This window comes from Mustela nivalis (assembly GCF_964662115.1).
Source record: "Mustela nivalis genome assembly, chromosome: 8".
In the NCBI taxonomy this organism is placed as follows: Eukaryota; Metazoa; Chordata; class Mammalia; order Carnivora; family Mustelidae; genus Mustela; species Mustela nivalis.
The window spans coordinates 34,478,759-34,500,745 of NC_139027.1; the positions used below are offsets into that span (position 1 = coordinate 34,478,759).

Sequence of the window (21,987 nt, forward strand, 5' to 3'; positions counted from 1 at the left end):
ACGCAAGCAGGGTGACTATCAGGATGATTTTAGCAAGCTCTCATCAGCCGTGGCCAGTCCATGCACGTTTACACACCCTAACACCCTGCCTAGGGGGTAGGGGCATCTGTCTGTTCTCCCCGTGGCTCTGATTCCTATATTATATTTGGAGAAATGCTGGATTCCAGGCATGGCAGGATACTGAGCACACCAGCATGGTGTGGACCGTGGCTGGTGACCTTGCCTCTGCTCTGTCACTTCTCTTCACTGGGCATTGGTGGGGGAAGTCCTTAAATCCTTCACCTCCAGGATTTAAATCCAGGTGGGCCCCCTGGTGACCCAGCTCTGAGAAAGAGGCTAAGGAGCGTAGGGGGGAGGAATGTGGGTAAGGAGCTTTAGCTTCTGATCTGTGTAATGGGGATAAATGCCAATTGTGCAAGGCTGTTGTGGGGATGACAGGGGTAGTGTCCATACAAGGGGCAGGTATCCAGAAGCTCCCCGTCTCCACATGGCAGGCTTCTCTGGGGCGCTGGTTAGGCTGGGCGTTCAGTGTGTAAACTTTCCTAGGTTCCCACATTTGGGACTGTGCACTTCCCTCTATGTAAACTAAAGTAAAAGCTTATAAAAATTAGTGACCCCTTCCTCCTTCCAGAGAGGCTGGGGGTGCCTCAGAGTCTCAGGCAGCTTTTTCCAGGTGTGAGCGCAGGGCGGCAGGGTAGGGGGCAGGAAAGGGATCTCCCACTGTTGGAGGATGAGGGCCGTCCTGGAGTGCCTTAGCACCCTTCTGTGATGTTTCCCTGCCCCCTGGTGGTGGGAGGGGACCTCAGAAGAGGCGCCCTCCGGAGTGGTACCCTCCCTCTCTGCAAGGTGCTTTGTGCCTAGTTTCTCACCTTCTCCCGGACTTCAGCCAGGTGGGGAGGTATTTGACCAGGGTCCTGAAGCTCGGGCCTGGGCTGGGGGTGGGCTGGGGGTGGGGGAGGGGAACGCAGGTAGGAGCGGTAAAGGGCTGCAGTTGGCGTTGATGGAGCTGGGCTGCAGGTGGGGTTGGTTGAGGAGTGGCTGCAGGTGGGGGCTGGAGGAGCTGCTATTTAAGGGGGGGGGGGTGGGTGCGGGGTAGGGCTGGCGGCAAGGCGGGCTTGTCTTTCCGGGTGTTTGGGCTTCAGCTTGCTGCGGGACCGGTGGGGCCCACCCCAGACTGCGTGAACATGGGCAGCCTCTGGCCATGGGTGCTGGGTCTGCTCTCTTTGCCAGGTAAGAGCGCTGCCTCACCCTTCTCTTCTGGAGTTTTGGTTCCAGCTACAAAGCTTGGGTATAGGAGGGAAGTGTGTGGCTGGAGCCCGCAGGGATCCGAAGGATCCGAAGGGGTCTGAATAGCTCAGAAAACGGGCTCTCCAGGGACGTTCCCAGAAGTCAGTTCCAAGGGGCACCAGGGGAGGCCTCCTGAAGATCCTGCCAGAAGGGCCTGCCTGGCAGGAGGGAGCAGGTGTGGCACTCCAGAGGTCTCTGTTCTGCCCGGTGTGCCAGGCTGGCCCAGTCCGAGTCCATTTTCCAGAGGTCTGGGCTGAGAAGGTAGGTAGGGGCAGGGTCCAGGCTAGCCCACACTGCCGTCACTGTGGGCATCTGAGGTCTGTCCCCGTCTCTCTTCTGCTCCCACACACAGATACTCCGAGCCAGGGGCTGCCTTTCGGAGCCCAGTGTTGGTCCCCTTAAGGGAGCTCCTTCCTCAAAGTTGTCTAGGTCTGTCACCAGCTGGGACTGAGGACAACTTTCTGGAGGCCTGCCTTTGGGAAGGGCCTGGCTCTGGCTGTCTGATACCCCCCTCCCTCCATGTCCTATTGTCCTCTCTCACCAATGAGGGGCACCTTGGGCATCATGGGTCCCCACCTATCTGCAGGTTTGATCCTAGGAGCACCCTCAGCCTGCACTTCCCCAGAAGCCTGTGGAACCAGCTACTCAGAGGGCCTCAACCCCGAGGAGACCCAGACATCCTGGGATAAGGACATCCCTGCGATTAACCAAGGTGAGGGCACGGTGTCGTCTTGGGAGGTGGAGGGGCTCTGAGTCCATGTGGTGTGGTAAGGACTGTGCTGAACACGCAGCCAAGCAGAATAAGCTGGAAAGATGCCCGTTCACTGGGCTCTAGAGGAGGAACCTCTCCTTGTTCTGTGGGCAGCTTTTAAAAAAGTTTGTTTCTGTATCTTCTCTACCGGACTGTTATTTTCTAAGAAGAGAGAAAAGTAGGGGTCTTTGGCGTACTCCATCTGGTGTTGAGCGAAGTCATTGTGGGTGTCTGAGCTGTCCGCCATCTGGGGCAGGATTGTCCGCAGGTGTAAGCTGGGGGTGGGGTGGGCAAAGCCAAAGCCGCAGGAGGCCTCCCGCCTCCCTGTCTGGGGGTCGACGCTGAAGAAAGAGAACATGGATAATCTGGGATGAAGCTGCTTGGGAGGGGGGGACCAGACTGGAGTCCAGAGGTTGTAGTTGAAGCGTTGGGGGAACGGAGTGACTTTATCTGGAGTTATGAATATCTTCCGATGACCCTGTGGTCTGGCTCTTCTTTCTCTGTGAGGCGACCTGGAACCCTAGCATGGCTGGGCAGGAGCAGGGCATCGTGCCACCTTTTAGTGACTGTGACTGGTCTGGAGGTAGCTAGAGCCAATCTGGGTCTTCCCCGGCATTGATTTTCTTTTTTCAGCCACCATAGAGGACACTCTCAGCCAGGGCCGCTGGAGGCCCAACGGCTACCTGAGATGCACTTTACTGGGAAGCACGCGCCATCCCCAGCTGCTGGGAATGTGGGCTGCTAAGGCCTCACAGCTGAAGGCCCTTGGCCAGGGATGCCTGGGAAGCTACTCCCTCTCCCGCCCACAGTGGCTCACAGGGGCCATGGAGACAAGCGTGTGGTGCCTTTTGTGATCCCAAGCTCCTGTGGGATGAGGCTGAGGCTGTACTCCAGCAGAGCCTGGGTCTTCCTTGGTAACCCCCCCCCGCCCTCGCAATAAATTATTTGCAGGTACCTCGTCAGCTCAGGCTCTGTGTCTAGGGAACCCAACCTAATGCACTTCCAAGGCTAGAGTCTCTTCCAGGACTGACCTTTTAGTAAGGAGGCTGGGGAGAAGGGCTGCCAGCTGTGACTGGAGAGAGAAGCAGAGACAGGCTGATGTGGGGAGGGAGTGAGCCAGAGTGACCGACTCAGTGGGTGCCGGACGCCTTCCTTCTGTGTTGGTGCGAGCTGGAATTGGTCACATCACTGCGAGAGCCCTGGATGTCCCACAGATGGGTAGGAATTAGATGGTGGATGAGGAAGGACAGGAGACCCAGGGCGTGCTCCCAGAGGGTGGCCTGAGCTGGAGATGGGGAGGACGTAGGGGACAGCTGAAGAAAAGACTGCTCCTGATTAGCAGAGAGACTCAAACATAGAGGGAGGGGTTGGAACTGGATTTGCATGGGTTGGGGGAGCTCTGGACTGTGTTTTAACAAAGGAGAGATGAGATCGGGCAAAGAAGCTTCATGCATGTTTGTAGATTGAAGACTTTCTCCAATCAGAAAAGCCAGACTCTGGGGTTGCTGCTGAGCCTGTCCCTAGAGTCTGGTTTCGGGGGGGGGGGGCATGAACTCACCCACATCCCTCCCTTCTTCCCAGGGCTCATCCCAGAGGAATCCCCTGAGAGCAGCTTCCTCCTGGAGGGGGATATCCTTCGACCAGTGAGTATGATCATGTACACACATGGGTGTGAATTACTTCCCAGAGAGCGTTAGAAGCCTTTGAGCCCAGCCTCTGTCATGCGGGCGTGATACGTGAGGGAGTCATTTCTGTTGCTCATAGTGTGATAGATATCCCTTCTTGCTAAAGTCACAGGGAATGTTCTAGTAGGAGTCAGCCAGACTGAATGGGAGGGAGGGTAATATCTACAGTGCTAACAGCAGTCCGCCTGGGAGGGCTTCCTGAAGGAGGTGGTTTGAGCCCTCAGGATCCGGCTTGGTATTCAATCCAGGGCAGGTGCTCAGGAAGTAATGGAATGAAGAGATGAGCAGACTGGCAGAGGGGTTGGTGGGGCTGTAGGAGGTGGTGGTAACCATGGTCTGGGATCCCCCTCTCGGGAGGGGTGGAGTCAGAAAGGGAGAAGGCTGGGAAGGAATTGGGGTGACTTGTTGGGGGGAGATGAGAATGCATGGTGTCTAGGAGAACAGGGCCATCTTCTAAGTGACTGGGGGGGGGGGGGAGAGGTATCCTCCTGAACAGGACAGTGACCTGGTGAGAACAAGTTCGTTTTGTTGGCTGGAGGCTGCCCACTGTTAGCCCAACATGAGGCTGGGCTGCAGAGCCAAAGCCTGGAGCTGGTAGATGGGGTGAGGTTCCTGTCCCCGGTCACCCAGTGAAGACAGGAAGAGCAGAATCCAGTAAAAATCTGGTAGACCATGGGGCAGGACCGGTCAGGATGCCATGAAGCCCACGCCTCACAGGGTTCCGGGTGGCAGAAGGGTGGAAAAGGAGTTGCTAAGGCCATCAGCCTGAGAAGGACCCTGCCTCATCTTTCCCTGGGGGTTCAGGGATGCTTGGCTGACAGCGGGGTTTCAGGAAGGACAGGGCTGCTGCTGGAGCTCTGAGTCTTTCTGAACATGGGCACCCTGGGGAGCTGGCACTCCCAGTCAGCCTCTTTAGGAACAAGTATCGGGTTTTGTCCTTATGCTTGACGGAATAAGATACAGATCCCTTCTGTAGAAAAAGGCTCGCGTTGTGTATTGTAGTTCATCTAGCAGGCCTCCAGATGTCCCACCCCTCTGTCCCCACCCTCCTATACCTGGGTCCTGCTTCTCCGGTCTTTTGGGTCCTTTGGGGCCTGAGACGCAGCACCTCTGGGGGCAAGAAGCTTGGCTGGCCTGTGTCCCCAGCGTCCCCGAACTGCCCTCTCTTCAGAGTCCCTTCCAGGTGTTCTCAGTGAGCAGCAACAAGTGGCCTAAGAACAGGGGGTTTGTGGAGGTCCCTTTCCTGCTCTCCAGCAAGTACGGTGAGTGAGCGTGTGCGCTCGGTCCCAGGAGCTGTGGGCCTCCCTGTTCTAGATTCTTCCTCCCCCGTGTAGCCTGGGCTCCTCTGGGGTTCTTCCCTCTGCCCCTACTTGCTGCCACTACCAAAGAGCCCTTCCCCAAGAAGCTTTTATTCCTGAGTGCCTCCGGAGCTGGGAGGGCTGAGAGCCCGGAAGAGCTGATGAAACAGACAGTCCTCTATACCCCCATCACAAGGCCACACGGCCCAGGGGACAGGGAGCTACCCAAGGCTGCACAGCCAGGGCCTGTCTGGGACCCAACTCCCCCACCCCCGCCCTCGACACTCAGGCTGCCCTTTCCTGACCTTTCCATTTTGGAAATATGCTTGGAGGCTCCATTCCCACCCTGCATGCGGGCCTGCCAGGGGTCACAAGGGCTCCGGGAGGGTCTCCGCTGGAGGCTCAGCCGCGGTGTCGCCTCCCCCAGATAAAGCCAGCCGTGAGGTCCTCCTGAGGGCATTTGCCGAGTTTGAGCGGTTCACATGCATCCGGTTTGTTGCCTACCGGGGCCAGAGAGACTTCATTTCCATCATCCCCATGTCTGGGTACGTGCTCAGGGGCATGTGTGTGCACTCGTGCACAAGCGTGCATGTGTGTGTGTGCACGCACATGCGTGTGTGCACTGTGTGTGTGGGTTTCCTCTGCGTTCTTTGGGGTTCAGCCGGGATTCACCCAAGCCATTGTCTAAAGCCTGTCTCTGGGCCAGTCTTCCCAGGTCCAGAGCCATCCTGCCCACTGAGTGGTCTGCTGGGTGGGAGCTGGACCTACAGATACTTAGGACAGAAGGTGGAGAAGGAGAAGGGGATACTTGACCCTCCCCACAAAACCTTCTTGTGAGGAGGCTTCATGGTCTGGGGAGGGGGTTCGGCTTCTGTGGGACCCACCTGGCCTCCGATCCAGGTTCTACCGTGTAGGAGGAGCCAGCCGTCTCAACTCCTGAGGCTCTCTTGCCTTCTCTGAAAGGGAGATGATGGCAGTACCCACTTCTAGCTTGTTAGGGACCAAAGATCATACGTGAAAGCATTGACTTAGGGGCCTCTGCATGGGGATGTTTGCTCAGTGCTGCTTTGTTATCGATGCTCCTTTCCATCCCTCCATCCTCCTGTACCGCAGGCTGGGAATGGGAATTCAGTGTACCCATTTCACAGATGGCCAGGCAGTGAAGGGACTTGGGAACTTCAGGCCTGGGACTAGAATCTAGGATGGGGGCTACCTGTTGGTGCTCATTCATCTCAGGATGTTGTGGGGGAGAGGAAGGAGGTGTCTGGGTCTGCTCTGGATCTCTGGGCTGGTGTCTACCCCATGCGCTCTTCTGGCCTTGCAGGTGTTTCTCCAGCGTGGGACGCAGTGGAGGGATGCAGGTGGTGTCCCTAGCACCCACTTGTCTCCAGAAAGGCCCGGGCATCGTCCTGCATGAGCTCATGCATGTGCTGGGCTTCTGGCATGAGCACTCACGGGCTGATCGGGACCGCTATATTCGTATCAATTGGAATGAGATCCTCCCAGGTAAGCCAAGTTGTGCACAGCACAGGCTGGACCGGGGATCCTGGGGTAAGAGGGCATGGGCCAGGGCCTGAGCTGCCTGTCACTTTAGAAGAGGTTATCCAGGGCACCTGGGTGGCTCAGATTAGGCAACTGCCTTCAGCTCAGGTCATGATCCCAAGGTCCTGGGATCGGGTCCCGCTTCAGGTTCCCTGCTCCATGGGGAGTCTGCTCCCTCTGACCTTCTCCCCTTTCATGTTCTCTCTCACTGTCTCTCTCTCAAATAAAATCTTAAAAAAAGAAAAAGAAAAAAAGAAGGTTATCCATCTTCCCCACCATCTGCCTGACTACCATGGGGAGGAGGGGTTCCTACTTGGCTTTGAAACCTGGAGGTGGTCCAGATACCACTGCCCTGGGCTATAAGCCTTCCATCTGCCCACCCACAGTCCTGCCTGAGCTAGAGCATCACTATTTGCTTTGTCTGTCTGTCTGTCTGTCTCTTTTTAAACCTCATGGTCATAGCCAGGCACCTGAGAATGGAGTTGGTGGTATCCTCTGACCCTTGTTCAGTCCTTCCTGCACCAGACACTGCTGGGTGGGCTTGGGGCAGGGGCTGTGTTCCCTGGAAGTAGTGGGCTGTGTGTGCCAAGTGTCTGATGCAGGAGGCTGAGGACAGCCCTGCAGGGGCTCAGTCCTTGTGAGCTGGGCAACAATGGGCATGGGGGACAGAGGAAGCCCAGGGAGACCACGTCCCAAAAGGTGGCAGCGGCAGAGCCAGGGCTGGTCTGGGGAGTGGGCCACTGTGTTGCGTACCAGTGAGCAGGTGCTGTGTGCCAGATATCTGATCTCAGGAATGGTGGTGTTGCTTGCTTGGAAGACAGGATTGGGGGGAGCAGGCTGAGTAAGGAGGTAAGAAGAATAGAGGCCATTGCTTCATGATGGAGGAAAGTAGAGGAACTACATGATCAGGAATTTGGTCTGGGGTAATGTAGGGTAAGGAGAAGGCTTGGAAGGCTTCCTGTAGGCAGAGAACTTCTGGTGGGAGTGCCTCCTCTGCTGTTGTGAGGAGAACCAGGTGAAATGGGCAGGGGAGGGTACTCAAGAGACCAACATGCATGGAGCCCCAAAGAAAGGGTGCCATGTGGGAGGGACTTAGGTAGCACCTTACAATGAGACAAGGGATGGAGTTTGAGACCGGAGATTAGCCTAAGGAAGGGGATGATAACAGTGATTATACCCTGCAAATAGAGACTTGAATCCTTCCTAAGTGCTCATGGGATACTTGGGAAAACTTACCCTATGACAGAAAAACTTCAAATTTGAAAGAATTAATTCAAATGTTTTGATCATGATATAAAATAATAAAACTAAAAATTTCTTCTACTTACAAATTAAAGTCTAAAAAACAACAATAACCCTTTCTTTTAGCTCCAGGGTTAAAGAATTGCAGGAATTCTTAAAAAAACAAAAACAAAAATCCTAGCACAGTAGAGCTGATGGTTCTCAGCTAAATCAATTCTCAGGGAAAATATGTAGACTTAAATACTTCTATCAGTAAAAATAGAAAAAAATTAAGCATTTCAATCTAAGTTAAGAAAAAGTAAAGCAAGAAAGAATTAAGTTAAAGACCGAAACGAATGAATTAGAAAACCAAGAGCACTCATAAACTTGAGTGGTTTTCTTTTTTCTTTTTTTTTTTTTTTAAGACTTTTTATTTTACAGAGAGAGAGAGAGAGAGAGAGAGAGAGAGAGAGAGAGAGAGAGAGAGATCACAAGTAGGCAGAGAGGCAGGCAGAGAGAGAGTGGGAAGCAGGCTCCCTGCTGAGCAGAGAGCCCAATGTGGGGCTCAATCCCAGGACCCTGAGATCATGACCTGAGCTGAAGGCAGAGGCTTAACCCACTGAGCCACCCAGGCACCCCTCAAGTGGTATTCTTAAGCAATTTTCCCCACTTATTAAGAATGAAGAAAAATGAGAATACATTTATATTCTGTACAGAACAAACTGCTAAGATATACAAACTAATGGCAGTAATGAACTGGCGTGAGGAGACAGGAGCTCAGAAAGGGTAGGAGTTGGAGGCTTATTATAGATTTCCACATCTTCTGACTTTTGAACCAGATAAATATATTGCCTATTCAAAACTGTTTAATATCTTAAGGATTTTTAAAGGGAAGGGTGAAGAACTCTCTAGAGGCAAGTATGGCAGTGACAGGGGAAAAGTGAGTGCTCCGGCAGTGGGGAAGTGCTGGACTCCAACCTAGGGGGTAGGTGTGCTGGCCCAGGGCAGAAAGAACAGGTGGCTTACTGCTGGGGAGTGGGAGTTCAAGTGCAGGTGATGGGCTGGTGGGTCTTGAGAGCTGGTTGAAGGGTAGGTGGTACTCTTTCTCTCGTGTGTGTGTGTGTGTGTGTGTGTGTGTGTGTGTGTGTGTGTTTGTTTTGAAGACACACAGTAGTGTGAGACTCTGTGGAAAGTGTAGGTTCTACAAAGACTGTTGCATCTGGGTGGGCTTGAATGGGGCAGGAAGTGGAGAACACTCTTCAGGAAATCATGAGGTCCCTGTGCTTCCACATCAGCTAGTGCCGGTCTGGACCCCTCCTGGGGAGGGGAGGAGTAGGCAATGAAGGCACCAAGGAAGTGGGGACCAGGGACTGGTACTGTGTGGGGGGCATGTCTGGGTATGGTTTCAGATCCCTCAGCTCGCATAGGTTACAAGTTCCTGGAAGGTCCCTAACACCTAACCCCTCCCTCCCCCACCCTCTTCCCCACCCCTGCATCACCAAGTTTTGTGGTTGTTCTCCACCCCTGCCCCCAGGCTTTGAAATCAACTTCATCAAGTCTCAGAGCAGCAACATGTTGGTGCCCTATGACTACTCATCAGTGCTGCACTATGGGAGGTGAGGACCCCCTTTCCTTCTTCCCTTCACTGCCCTGCCAGCCCCCACTGTGCTCTGGACTCCATTCCCTACCTGCTGGGTTTCAGGTTTGCCTTCAGCCGGCGGGGGTTGCCCACCATCACACCCCTCTGGGCTCCCAGTGTCCAAATTGGCCAGCGATGGAATCTGAGCACCTCGGACATCACACGGGTCCTCAGGCTTTACGACTGCAACCCGAGTGGCCAAGGCCCCCGTGGTGGTGAGTGACGAGGGGCAGGGTGATCTGAGGAATCTCGAGCAGGTTCCTCTGTGGAGGGTGGCGTTCATGAGGGTGAAGTGGTAGGACTGAGGTTGCAGAGGTGAGCAGGGCAAAATTGTCAGGGGTTCCGTACAAGGGATTTAGAGAAAGTATTTGAAAATTCTTATGATTAAAAACTCTTAGTGAATAGAAACAGAAGTCATTTTTTTTAAAGACTTTTTCATTTACTTGACAGAGAAAGACAGCAAAAGAGGGAACATAAGTAGGGGGAGTGTGAGAGGGAGAAGCAAGCTTTCCGTAGAGCAGGGAGCCAGATGCGGGGCTTGATCCCAGGACCCTGGGATCATGACCTGAGCCAAACAAAGGCAGAGGCTTAACGATTGAGCCACCCCAGATGTCCATAGAGGTCACTTTCTCAACCTTAACATGGGTATCTACCAAAAATCCAGAACAAAAATCATGTTTAATGTAGAAGTGCTAAAATCAGGACCAAAACAAGTTTTTTCACTATTGTCCTGTCTGTTTGATGCTGTAGTGAAGGTCTTAGCCGTTGCAGTACAGCAAGAGAAATAATGAAAAGTCTGAAGACTGGGAAGGAGGAAAAACTGTCACTGCTCATAGATGACAATTATCTATATTGAAAGCAACAACACCTATTAACAAACTTTTGGAAACAATAGGAATTTTCTTATTCTGTAAAGATTCATTTTGGAGAGGAGGGTCAGAGGGAGAAGAGGAGAGAATCTCAGGCAGGCTTCCCCTAAGTCTGGTGTGTGGTTTGACACCATGACCCTGAGATAATGACCTGAGCCGAAACCAAGAATGAGATGCTTAATTGAGCCACCTAGATGTCCCAGCAATAAGAATTTTAAGACAGTTGTATAGAAACTTCTTTATGATTACATCAATAGTTGGAAAACATAAGAAAAAAACCATTATAATAGCAATAAGGTCCCAAGGATCAATCTGACAGAAATTCTGTAAAAAGTTCTATGGAAAATTAACCTTCATTAAAATCATGAAAGTTTCTTAAATACATAAGAGATACGTATCCTGTTCATTAATAAGACAATGTAGAAGTGTCAATTCTGATTTATAGAGTCTGTCAGTTCCTACTGAAAATCCCAAGAAGCTTTTTGGCAATCTTGACCAGGTGATTCTAAAACTTATATGAAAACACAAGAGGCAGGATGCCTGGGTGGCTCACTCATTTAAGCATCTGTCTTTGGCTCAGATCATGATCCCAGAGTCTTGGGACTGAGTCCCTTGTTGGGCTCCTTGTCCCACAGGGAGCCTGCTTCTTCCTCTGACTGCCACTCCTGCTTGGGCCATCTCTCTGACTAGTAAATAAAATATTTAAAAAATTAGAATACAAAAGGCAAATAGCAAAGATACTCTTGAAGGAAAATAAAATGGAGGGACTTGCCCTACCAGATATCAAGATATATAGTTTAAAAAATTTGTACAAATGTATCCATATAAAATACATACAGGAAATGCATGTACATAAAATGTGTCTAGGATAGACCATTGCTCATTGAAACAGAACGGGGAGTCCATAAGTGACTTCTACTCAGAAGTGGAACCTTGATGAAGGGGTGCTGCTGATCATTAGGAAAAGAATAGACTAGTCACTGAGTGGCTCTCAGATGACTATATAAAAAAATTCCCAACTCATGCACAAATTCCTCTCAGATATATACAAGACTTACATATAAATAGAATAAACTTTAGGGGGAGAAAAAAACATAGTAAAAACCTTCATGACCTTGGGATAGGTAAGGATTTCTTTAAGACACAAAGGAACCCATAAAACTGGAAAGATTCATGAATCCAACTACACTAAGATCTCCTATGTAGTTATTCTAGTAAAACTGCTAATCAAAAGACAATGTTACAAGTCAGAAGAGGACTTTTGTAACACATAATTAATTGTATCCCAAATACATAATATGTTATATAGTTAATATACATGATAAGAAAAAGCTGGAAGTACAAAGTAGAAAAACAGGAAGAGACCAAACAAGCACCTCACAAAGGAAACCAAATGAGAAGTAAACACAAGCCCTTCAGCTTCCCTCATGTGTGTGTGAGCGTCCCTAATCCTAGCTCCAGGAAACTGCCCATCTATGGTCTGTCTCTCTAGGTTTGCCTCTTCTGGAAACTTCATGTAAATGGAATCCTGCAGTATAGGATCTTTTTTGAATGGCTTCTTTTACTTACCATAATGTTCTCAGGGCTCATCCATATGGCATCATGTAGGAGTCCTTCATTCTTTTATTGTCAAATTATATTTGACAATTGTATGGACATATTGTCCTATGGACATATGACATTGTATGGACATATTGTATGGACATAGGACATTTTGTTCGTCAGTTGAGAAAGATATTTGGGTTATTTCTACTCTTGAGCTATTATGATTAATGCTACTACGGACGTTTGTATATCAGATTTTATGTGAACAGGTGTCTTCCTTTGGATATACACTTAAGGATAGATTACTGGGTCCTTGATAACTCCAGATTTAAGGGCTATGTTTCTCCAAATTGGCTGCACCATTTTTCACCCCCATGAGTGTGTATGACAGTTCGAATTTTCCCATGTCCTTGCCAACACATGCTATTTTCTATTCAGACTACATCCATCCTAAGTGGGTATGAAGTGGCATCTCTCCTTGTTTTGATTTGCATTTCCCTAATGATCTCTTCATATACGTCTTGGTCATCTATATATACTCTTCAAGAGCATATGTGTTTAAATCCTTTTACCACCTTTTCATTGGGGTTGTCTTTCTATTGCTGAGTTGTAGGCAGCAATTTGTGTATTCTTGATACATGTCCCTGATCAGACTTGTCATTTGGAAATATTTTCTCGCATTCTGTAGGTTGATGGTGTCCGTTGAATACAAAAATTTTTAATCTTGATGGGGGTCTAACATCTCTATCCTTTAATTGTGCTTTTGGTGTCCTATCTAAGTAGGCTTTGCCTAACCCAAGTTCCTGAAGATTTAATCCTAAATCTTTTGCATGTGAGTATCCAGTTCTAGCACCATTTTTTTTTTAAAGAAATTTTATTCATTTTATTTGACAGAGAGATCACAAGTAGGCAGAGAGGCAGGCAGAGACAGAGGGGGAAGCAGGCTCCCTGCTGAGCAGAGGGCCCGATGCGGGGCTCAATCCCAGGACACGGAGATTATGACCTGAGCCCAAGGCAGTGGCTTAATCCACTGAGCCACCCAGGCGCCCCCTAGCACCATTTCTTATGCTATTCTTTCCCATACATCACATCACATACTATATACTTTTTTGTTTTGTTTTGTTAAAAAATAGATGATGTGGCAAGAGCTTGGTGGGTATTCTAGAGTTTGGACTACTATGAGGACAGCAGGTTTATCATGATGGTAGATATTCAAGCCTGTTTGGATGCTGAAATGATGACCCAATGGAGAAGGGGAAAAAATGCACAGCTCAGAGGGAATAATATCTAGAACATTTGGGTAGGAGCTGCCCTTGGTGGTTGGGTCTCTGAGAACATGTCAGAGATTCCTTGGACCTAATGAGAAGGGAGATTGGATCGGACCTAAGCTTGCATGTAGATCTTAATATGCTGATGTATGGGCTTCTGAGGGTTTTAGTCACAAAGCATGCCTAGAGGTTGGGGAGAAGGCGATGGATGTGAAGGGAAAGGCATGATGCTGCCGTCTAGTTGGCAGGAGAAGAACCCAGCTAGAGCTACCCCATAGTGCGGTCGGTGGTGCTGGGACAGCTGGCAGCCAGGGGGAGGCACAGCGTCAGTCGGCAACTTGGTTCTCCAGGACTGGGATTTTGTGGGCAAGGTGCTTGAGGAGTCCTTGCAGTGAGGGCTGTGGAGCCCAAGGTGGTTGTGTAGAATGGTCTGGAAGTGAGGAGGTGGCAGAGCTGGAGTGGAGCAGGAGTTTGTGATACTTAAACAAGAGAGCTGAGAAGAACAGGAGGGGGTGGCCAGGAGCGGAGATGGCTGCTGTGGTGGTCTCTGGCACTGCCCGGTGTAGGGGGGCGAGCTGGGACCAGGAGGGGGAAGACTGCTGTTTGAAGCAGATCAGTCCTGATACGGTCAGTGTCTGTCAATGGAAGGTTGGGCTCCTTGTGAAGCCTTCTATGCATGGGTGGGTGCGACAGGGGCGAGAGGCAGCACCAAGGTGTGGTAGAGGGGTCTGGCCAGCTAGAACTTGGGCTTAAGATGAAGAGTTGTCTAAAACTCTGGGACCCTGGTCCAGGAGTGGCCGTGAAGAGCGAGGCAGCCCTGTCTTGCTGAGTGCATGTGCCCGACCGTGATGGAGGTAGTTACAAGTGCGAGAGGAATTTTGCAGAAGACCTCAAAAGTGGGGGGAGAGGCAGGGGGTCACTCAGTACAGAGGGCCCAGGAGGTGGGGGGACCGTGCTCTCAGTGCCGTCAGCCCTTGGCTCTCCAGTGCATTGACCGTCAGCAGCCTAGGGAATAGGTGGGAGATCATGGAGGACGCCCATGGCCTGACTTGCTGGTGGGGACTAATGAGACCAAGAAGGGAGGGAACAGGATGGTTCTGTGGTCCTTGTCTTTCAGTGGGAGTTGAGAATATGGGTCTTGAAGGTGTTGAGCGGAGTGTGGTAGGCTGTCTCCAGTAAGCTGTGAACAAGGAGGCTGGCTGATGGCTCCGGGGCTCTACAGTGGGGTGGTGCCTTTTCCTCCTGCGATTCTGGGACATAACCTCCTGTCTTTCCTGCTGCAGGATTCCAGCCCCACAGTGATGGTAGGAGCCCTACTCCTGCCCCTAGACCATCCCTGCAACGGCTTCTGAAGGCATTGTTGGCAGAATCTGGGAACCCCGACACCAGTGGCCCCAAGGCAGGAGGCCGACATGTTGCTGCAGGGCCCCGAGAGAGCTCACATAGCTGGGAGCTCCCTGCGCAGAGGAAGGTCACTGTGGGGGCCTCTGCAAGGCTTCCTCAGACCCCAGCTTCTTCCCTGAACTCCAGGCCTGGAGCAGGTGTTCCTGGTGTTCTAGAGATGTCCCGACTGGCCCAAGCACCCTCTGTACCCCCAACCACATCTCCAGAGGCAGAAGGCCAGCTAGTGCCTATCCAGGATGCTTTGGGGAACCCAGATCTGCCAGGAGCAGGTATACCTGAAAGTCCTTTCAGGGGGATGCCCAGAAGTCAAGCCTGTGGCTTCTGTCCCCAAGGGGGAAGGGCAACTTCTGCCTAGAAGAGCAGGGTTGTAGAACCCCTGGCCTTTCTGGGCAGTGTCTGGTCTTCCAGCCCTAATTTAGCTACCCTGTCTGAGGCCTAGGACTCTCCCTCTGCCCCTTCCTTCCCCATGTGTTCTCCTGAGGGCTCCTGGGGACAAAGGGAACTTTTAGGTCTATCAGGGGAAGACAGGCCTGTCAAGAGATACCTGGCTCTGCCTGCTCTCAGCTTCTGCCCTAGCCCTGGAGGCTGCTGGGAAGGGGAGAGGATATTCTCCAGGGCTCCAGAACTCTGGGAGTCCTGTAGGTGAGTTTCAGCTCCCCCAGCATGCTCAGGTTCTGCCCCTCTTTCAGGAGCCTGTAGCTGGAACCCTGGGAGTGGCCTCACATCCCTGGTGTTTGAGTGCTCGGAATCTGTAGCCTCCAGCTCCGCCCCCCAGGGGATTTCAGCTTGTTCCCCTGCAGTGCAGGGAGGCTCCAGTGACAGGAATGTTATCCCAGGCGGTGAGGAGGCAGGGGAGGAGGCCTCCAGCACTGCACAGTGGGGGAGCTCAGCAAGAATGGGAGGCTCTGGACCTAGGACTCAAACCTCCTCTCCACCCTGCTTTCTGTTCCCAGGAGCCCTCCCCCACTCCCTCTACCAGCCAGGGGCTTGGTCACAGAGTTAAGTTGGGAGTCCCTGGCGGCTGGGAAGGGACTGGGGTGGGGTGTGTGTGTGGTCAACCTGTTTTCCTTCCTTCAGCAAAGCCCTGTCCTTCCCTCCTGTTGCTGGGTGAAGGCTATTCCAGGAGTGAAGAAAGTTGGGGTGTGGGGGGGGGCGTGGCATGCTTACAGGCCAGGAGCCCCTTAATCCTGGGGAGGCACTATTCTGGTTCCCTGTCAGAAGCCTGTCAGAAGCCTTGCTTGGAGTAGGGGGGGGAAGTAGGAGCCCGTATCCCGGCCCTGTGGTGCCAAGTGCCTCAGATATTCTGTGGGAAGGCAGAAATAAAAATTGGGTATTTGCTCCAGGAACCAGGTGCTGAGCTGTGCATGAGTCCATGTAACCCTGCTGACTGACCTGGGCGGGGACTTCAGGGCCTTACACCCACTTCTCGGATTGGGGTGGGAAGAGGGATTCAGGGCAGCAGAGGGGCAGGGCTGAGGGAGCAGGGCTGAGGCTTGTGGTGTTTCAGTGCTGGGGAAGATCTTGGCCTTTGCCCGCCTCCTGGGCCCAGTCTGGGGATGAGAGGCTATGCTCCGGCGTGGGTGGAGCTTCTGCCCTCAGTTCATCTTGGGTTTCTGTCTTGAGTCTGGGATTTCCTCAGACTGAGCAGGGGCCTGGTCTCAGGTATTAGCCTCAGGGAAAGATCATGGGTTCGGGAACACTTGATCCCTCTGCTTGACCCCAGGCAGGAGAGGAGAGGGGCTGAGTGAGCCTAAAGGGAGTGAGGAGTGGCTCTGGCCCTGTTCCCACCAGGGTGACCATTCCCCTGGGAGATTCCCAAGCAGAAGATCGGCCCAAGCCTACACAGCGGCCCCCTTGATCAGAGAAAGATCCATCTGTGGGTTTCTTTCGGTGTTAGAGCCAGGCCTCTGGCTCTGGGCTGGGCTTTCTTGGTGGCCATGCTACGTCAGAGGCTGTGAGGAGCTTTGTGCCCTGGAGGCCCTCGCAGCTCTCAGACGCTGCCTGCCATTAGCCTCCATTAAGACGTGGCTTTTGGATTCTCCAGAATTTGGGTTCTCTAGACCATAGGGTTGGCCGAGCCTGGTAGCTCAAGGGGAAGAGTGCTTCCCCACCTCTTCTTTGGGGGTGAGCAGGGTCATCACCAGGGCTATTCTTACCCTTCCGCCCTGAAACCAGCTGTCACTACAGACCCTATTCCCCAGGCCTGTTCCACAAGCCCCACCCTGCCCGCGTGGTCCAGCCTTGGTTCAGCCCCTGAAGCCCTGGTGTGGGGATTATGCCATGGATGGGATGCTGGCTGTTAACCAGAACCCGGTGGCTAGCCACCCATCCCGGGGTCTGGGGCCTATTCCCTATTCCCCAGCCACATAATTACGTGGCCTCACTCATCAATTTATTCACTTATTCGACACACTCTGTTGAATTAGGTGCCAGGCTGGCTCAGCTATGGGCACTGGAAGTAGCATGGTGAGCAAGGCAGGGTTTCCATTTTTGTGGAGTTTATTTGGGGGTGGACAAAGGATGGACAGTAAATAAAAGAAGTCATCAGGGATTTATAAGTGATGGAGGAGGGTGTTCCTTTAGGATGTTGGCATCGCAACTGGAATCTGAATGATAGAGACTACTCTGTGAACAATCCAAGGAAATAGCCAGTGCAAAGGCCCTGAGGCAGGAGGGAGTTAAGGTTGGAGTGGAGGGATGATGTATGGTAGGACAGGGAGGCTGGCAGGGCAGGGATAGAGAGGGATGATTTTATTCCAAGAGCAGCAGGGAGCGGTTGCTGGAGGATTCTAAGGAGGGGAGTGATAAGATAGAAGCTTTTAAAAGCCTTCCTGGATACTCCGTGGAGAGTAGATTAGAAGCAGGGAGAACAGCAGGGAAGCATTATAGCTGTGCAAGCCAGAGCAATGGGGCTGTGGGAGGGGGTGGAGTGGGGGATTCTGGAACATGCTTTGACAGTTAAGGCAATCACATTGCTTACAGGATGCAGGGGGTGAGGGGACCACATACAGCACGGCGTGGAGACCTCGGGAGGTGAGGGAAGGTATGGGCTGAATGAGCCTGGAGTTCAGGGCAGGAAATGGACTTCAGGGCATCCTCAGCATCTAGGTGGGAGTTATGGGGCTGGATTAAATTACTAAGTTTGGGTCCAGAAGACAAGGGACCCCAGGACTAACAGGGGTGCTGTGACCTGAGGGCAGCACTATTAGTGTTTTGTACCTCATAATAGTTTGTTGCAGGGGCTGTCCTTTATTTTGTAAGACGTTCAGCAGCATCTTTGGCCTCTACCCACTAGACTCTAGCAGCAACCCCTTTCCTCCTGTTGTGACCATCAAAAATGTCTCCAGGTGCCACATTGCCCAATGTTCCTGGAGGAGAAGGGGGGGAAATATCCCGCTCAGTGAGAATCCGTGATTGGGAGTTTGGGGGAGAAAAAGAGGCCAAGAAAGAAGGGGTGGTCTCGAGCCTGCCGTGTTCTCAGGGAAGGGAACATTCTGTGGTCTAAAATCTTGCTGAGAAATTAGGAGGATACACTTGACGTGGAGTCAGGAGTCACGAATGACCCATCAGGAATAGATTCAGTGGAGGGCAGGGTGTTGAGGGGGGTAGAGATTGTACAGAGAATGGTTTAAGATGGTGGCAGTGGCAGGTGGCATAGAGGGCTTCTCAGGGGAGGGGGCATAACGCTGGAGGGGGTGACTGCAGGAGCAGAGTCCTGGAGGACGGGAGAGGGTTTGAGATCCTTACAGAGGTCTTGCCTTCCCAGCAGAGCTGGAGCTTGGGTGAGTCTGGGGAACTTCCTGCCTATGGGCCTTCATCTTCTAGGTTGGAGGCCAAGTCACGTCCTGGAGTGGGGGAGGGTGTGTGGGCGAGAAGGATGAGCGGGCTACTGATACTGGGAGGGGGCGTGGAAGGTGAGTACCCTAGGGAAGTCTGAGATGTGTGGTCATGCCGTTAAAGGAGGCCTGTCGATTCTGGGAGTGTTTCGCTCCAGAAGGAGCAGCTGCTCCGGCAAAGCCAGGTGGCTGATTGAGGTCTGCCCAGGGTTGGGGTTTTGTCAGGTGAGGTGCACTGGAGGAGAGGGTTCCGGACTTGCATCATGGAGGGCATGAATCAAGGGACTGGGAAGGTGGGGAGATTGGGGCTAAGGGGTGGTGTGAGGAGAGGGCCCTAGGGATTTGAAAAGTGGGGGCTTCTGGGGAGAGCCAGGGAGTGAAGCCCAGTTGGGCCCCAGTCCCATGGAGCCCTGGCACAGGAGAATCTGGGGCCAGTCTTGGCACTCAGGCCTGGATATGAAGCTCCAGGGCTTTCAGCTAAGGTATCCCCATGTCCCTAAATGTTCCCATGTCTTTGGAAAAGATGGTACTAGGTAACCTCCCCCCAACCCTTTCCAAGGGCATCCTCTGGGGATACCTTCATTTGGGCAGTACTGGGGAGAGGCTCATGTATGTCCCCCACTGGGGCCAGGCTGTCACTCCCCCTCCTCATTCAGGGACCTTGGCCAGTACTGGGGACAGAGAAGGGATGTGTGCTGCCGTCCACCAGCCTCTCAGTACTTCTCTGGGTGTGACCGTGGTACTGTGTACACGGTGTCAAAGAACTTGGAAAGCAGGGTACCTCTTTCTCCCTGGAAGGGCGGTGGGTGAGAGGTGAGTGGACCTTGGAGAGTGGGAGGGCCACCAAGCACAGAAGTAGCAACCAGCTCCTGGGAAGGACCGGAGATGTGGGAGCTCAGGGCATGTCCAGGGACCACTAGGTAAGCTGGTGCAGCCAGGATGGCAGGCCAGTGCCCTGCTGGTGCTGCTCTGGGGCAGCTCCTACCACTGGTGGAATGGAATGACCATGGAAGGTCAGCTCTAGCTTGGGAATAGCTGAAGCTATGGCCTGAGGCTCAGTTTCATGCAGGGCTGGAGCCAGCAGGCAGCCCCAGAAGGTGTGTATGGGGGAGAGAGCTGCAGAGAAGGTGGGAATCAACTTATGTAATGGCTTCCACTGCCCCCAAGAGCCCACTGCACATCTGGGAGGTGGGGCTGGGAGGCAGCAGCAGGTGACACAGACCCTGGGGCTGGGGCTGAGCCTCACAGATGCCTGTAGACTGTCCCTGGCTGTCCCCACGGGGTTTGGGCCCGGTAGGGCTTGACACTTGGTGGATCCAGAGCTGGCTGCCTGTTTGGGGAAGGCCCAAGTGGAGGGAAGGGGCAGGGGACAGAGTCTGAGCAGCTCTGACCACAGCTCCTTCGGGATCCTGGTGCCTTTCGAGGAAAACTTGGGCCAGGAAACAAAGGGCTGATGCTGACTGCAGTGTCTGGGGAGACACCCTTTGGCCCCCCAGTGTGAGTGTGGTTGGAGATGGTGAGAAAGTGGTCCCTCAGGCCAGCCTCCGGGAGGGGGCTGCTAAGGCCCCTCCATCTCTGGTCAGCCCAGCCAGCAGGTGGGGGTGAGCTGTAAAACCTGTCTCTGGAGGGGCTGACCTCTCCCACCATCAGGCTGTGGGCGCTCAGACTTCACAAAGGTGCTGAGTAAGGTGGCAGGAGGTGGGGACAGCCCTCGCTCAAGGAACCCTTCCACCCCTGCTGTGTGAGGCTGGGGAAGGGTGAGACATTGTGGGCACTGTGAGGTCATTCTCTGGTCTCATGAAGACGGAGCAGGGAGGCAGGAAGGTCCAGCACGCACGCTATCTCAAGTCCTGGTCCGAGGAGCCCTACTTTTCGGGGTGGCTTGATGCTTATTTATACAGAGGATGTCCTGCAGAGACACGGGCTATAAATACAAGGCCTGGGGCATGACATCAGGGGCTCTAGGAGTGGTGAAAAAAAATGTGCTCTTGAGGCTGCCCAGGCTGGTGCTGGTGGCAGTGGCCACAGGGAGAGTAGGGCCAAGGGTGCCAGAGGGGGAGCCTAGGTTCTTGGAATCTAGCATGGGGACGCGATGGGGTGGGGTGATTCATCTGAAATTTCTTACCCAGCTCCTTCTACAGCCACTCCAAGAGGGGTGTGACTATGGGGGGAGAGTCCGCAGGAATGCGGGGTGTGTGTGTGTGACAACATAGTCAAAGCGATGCTCCTCCCTGCCTACCTGCCCCTGAGACCTACTTTTTCTCTGAGCTGTGTTAAAAAGCTTGAGATTGCATGATCCCAGAGTGCTGGGATCTAGTCCCACATCGGGCTCTCTGCTCAGTGGGGAGCCTGCTTCCTGCTTCCTCCGTCTCTCTCTCCGCCTGCCTCTCTGCCTACTTGTGATCTCTGTCTGTTAAATAAATAAATTAAAAAGAAAAAAAAGCTGAGATTGGAATCCAAGCCAGTTTTCGTCTTACCTCTTTGCCCTTAGTGGAGGAAACCGAGGCAGCGGTGGGGTTGGGGTGGGGGCGTACAGCTGAAGTCCTTAATCTTTGAGCACTCCCCCGCCCCACCAGCCTAGGGAACCTCGGTGCCCGCAGAGCGCGGCGAGGACTACCGACACGCGGGCGGCAGCAGGGGGCGCTCGCAACCCGGCCATGCGCGCCTCCCCGGGGCTCTGCAGACCCGACGGAGTCCGTTCGGGGCAAGAAAGCGCTTGGGGAAGGGGCTCCGACAGTCTCCCGGTTCCCTCCTACTCCTTCCACTCGGCTTCCTTCTCGAGCGCCGGGTAGGTGGTGTGGTTCAGTGCGCTGCAGTGCCCCAACACACCCACCTAGCCTCTCCCTGGGTCTCCTGCGCGGCGGGAGGAGCGATCAGCCGGAGCCCACGGTCCTCGATCCCGGTGCTCCGACCAGGTCTGCAGGCGAGAAGTCCCGCCTCGGTCCCAGCTCCCCGCCGTGAGAACCAGCCCTTCCATTTCTGCAAGGATCCTTCCCGGAGTCCCGAAGACCCCAGATGACGGTCTCTCGGACCTCCGGTGGCTCGGAGGCCGGGAAGAAAACGGGTAGGAGAGCCAGGGCGGAGGCCCGAGTCGCGGGGAGGCTGCGGCCGGAGAGTCCTCGCTCCGGCGCACCTTCCACCCATCCTGGGTCCGCCCGCCCGCCCCGCCTCCCTCCCCTGCTCCCGCCTCCAGTCTCCTCCCTCCTCCAGCGCGCTCGCTCTCCTCCCATTCCCCTGCCGCGGCCGGCTGCCTGCAGGCGCGGCTCCCGGCTAGAGCCAGCGAGCGGAACCGGCGCCTCGGCCTCTGCGCCGCCTCCCACCATCGGTGGCGCGACCCCCCGGCCGACCCGCCGGGCCCCGCGTCCCAGCGTAGGTCCAGCAGCCTCAGAGCGGGAGGGCGCAACTTTCCCCCGGTCCCGGGGCGGGGCGGGGACGGCAACGGGACAACTTGGAAAACTTCTCCGAAGGTGACGGCAGGGACGCCGGGTGCTGGTGGAAGAGGATGTAGGAGGGCGGTGGCTGGCCCCAGGCATCCCTCGATCTTCTAGGCCCCCGTTGGGCCTGGCCATGGGGCTCCAGCGCCTTCCGCGCCGCCAGGGGGTTGATCCTCCCGTCTAGCCTAGCTGGGTAGGACAGTGCTGT

General features: G+C 53.7%; 1 protein-coding gene across 1 annotated transcript; it reads left to right on the forward strand.

The window, feature by feature from the left end:
* Window positions 1–1,184: 1,184 nt before the first annotated feature.
* On the forward strand, window positions 1,185–21,893 carry ASTL (astacin like metalloendopeptidase; the record flags this gene model as incomplete). Its single annotated transcript, XM_082743004.1, has 11 exons — window positions 1,185–1,230; window positions 1,874–1,999; window positions 3,620–3,681; window positions 4,895–4,985; window positions 5,449–5,566; window positions 6,346–6,527; window positions 9,319–9,400; window positions 9,487–9,638; window positions 14,389–14,778; window positions 21,332–21,409; window positions 21,556–21,893. The coding sequence occupies 11 exons, from the start codon at window positions 1,185–1,187 to the stop codon at window positions 21,891–21,893; spliced, it is 1,665 nt and encodes a 554-aa protein (XP_082599130.1).
* Window positions 21,894–21,987: the final 94 nt, after the last annotated feature.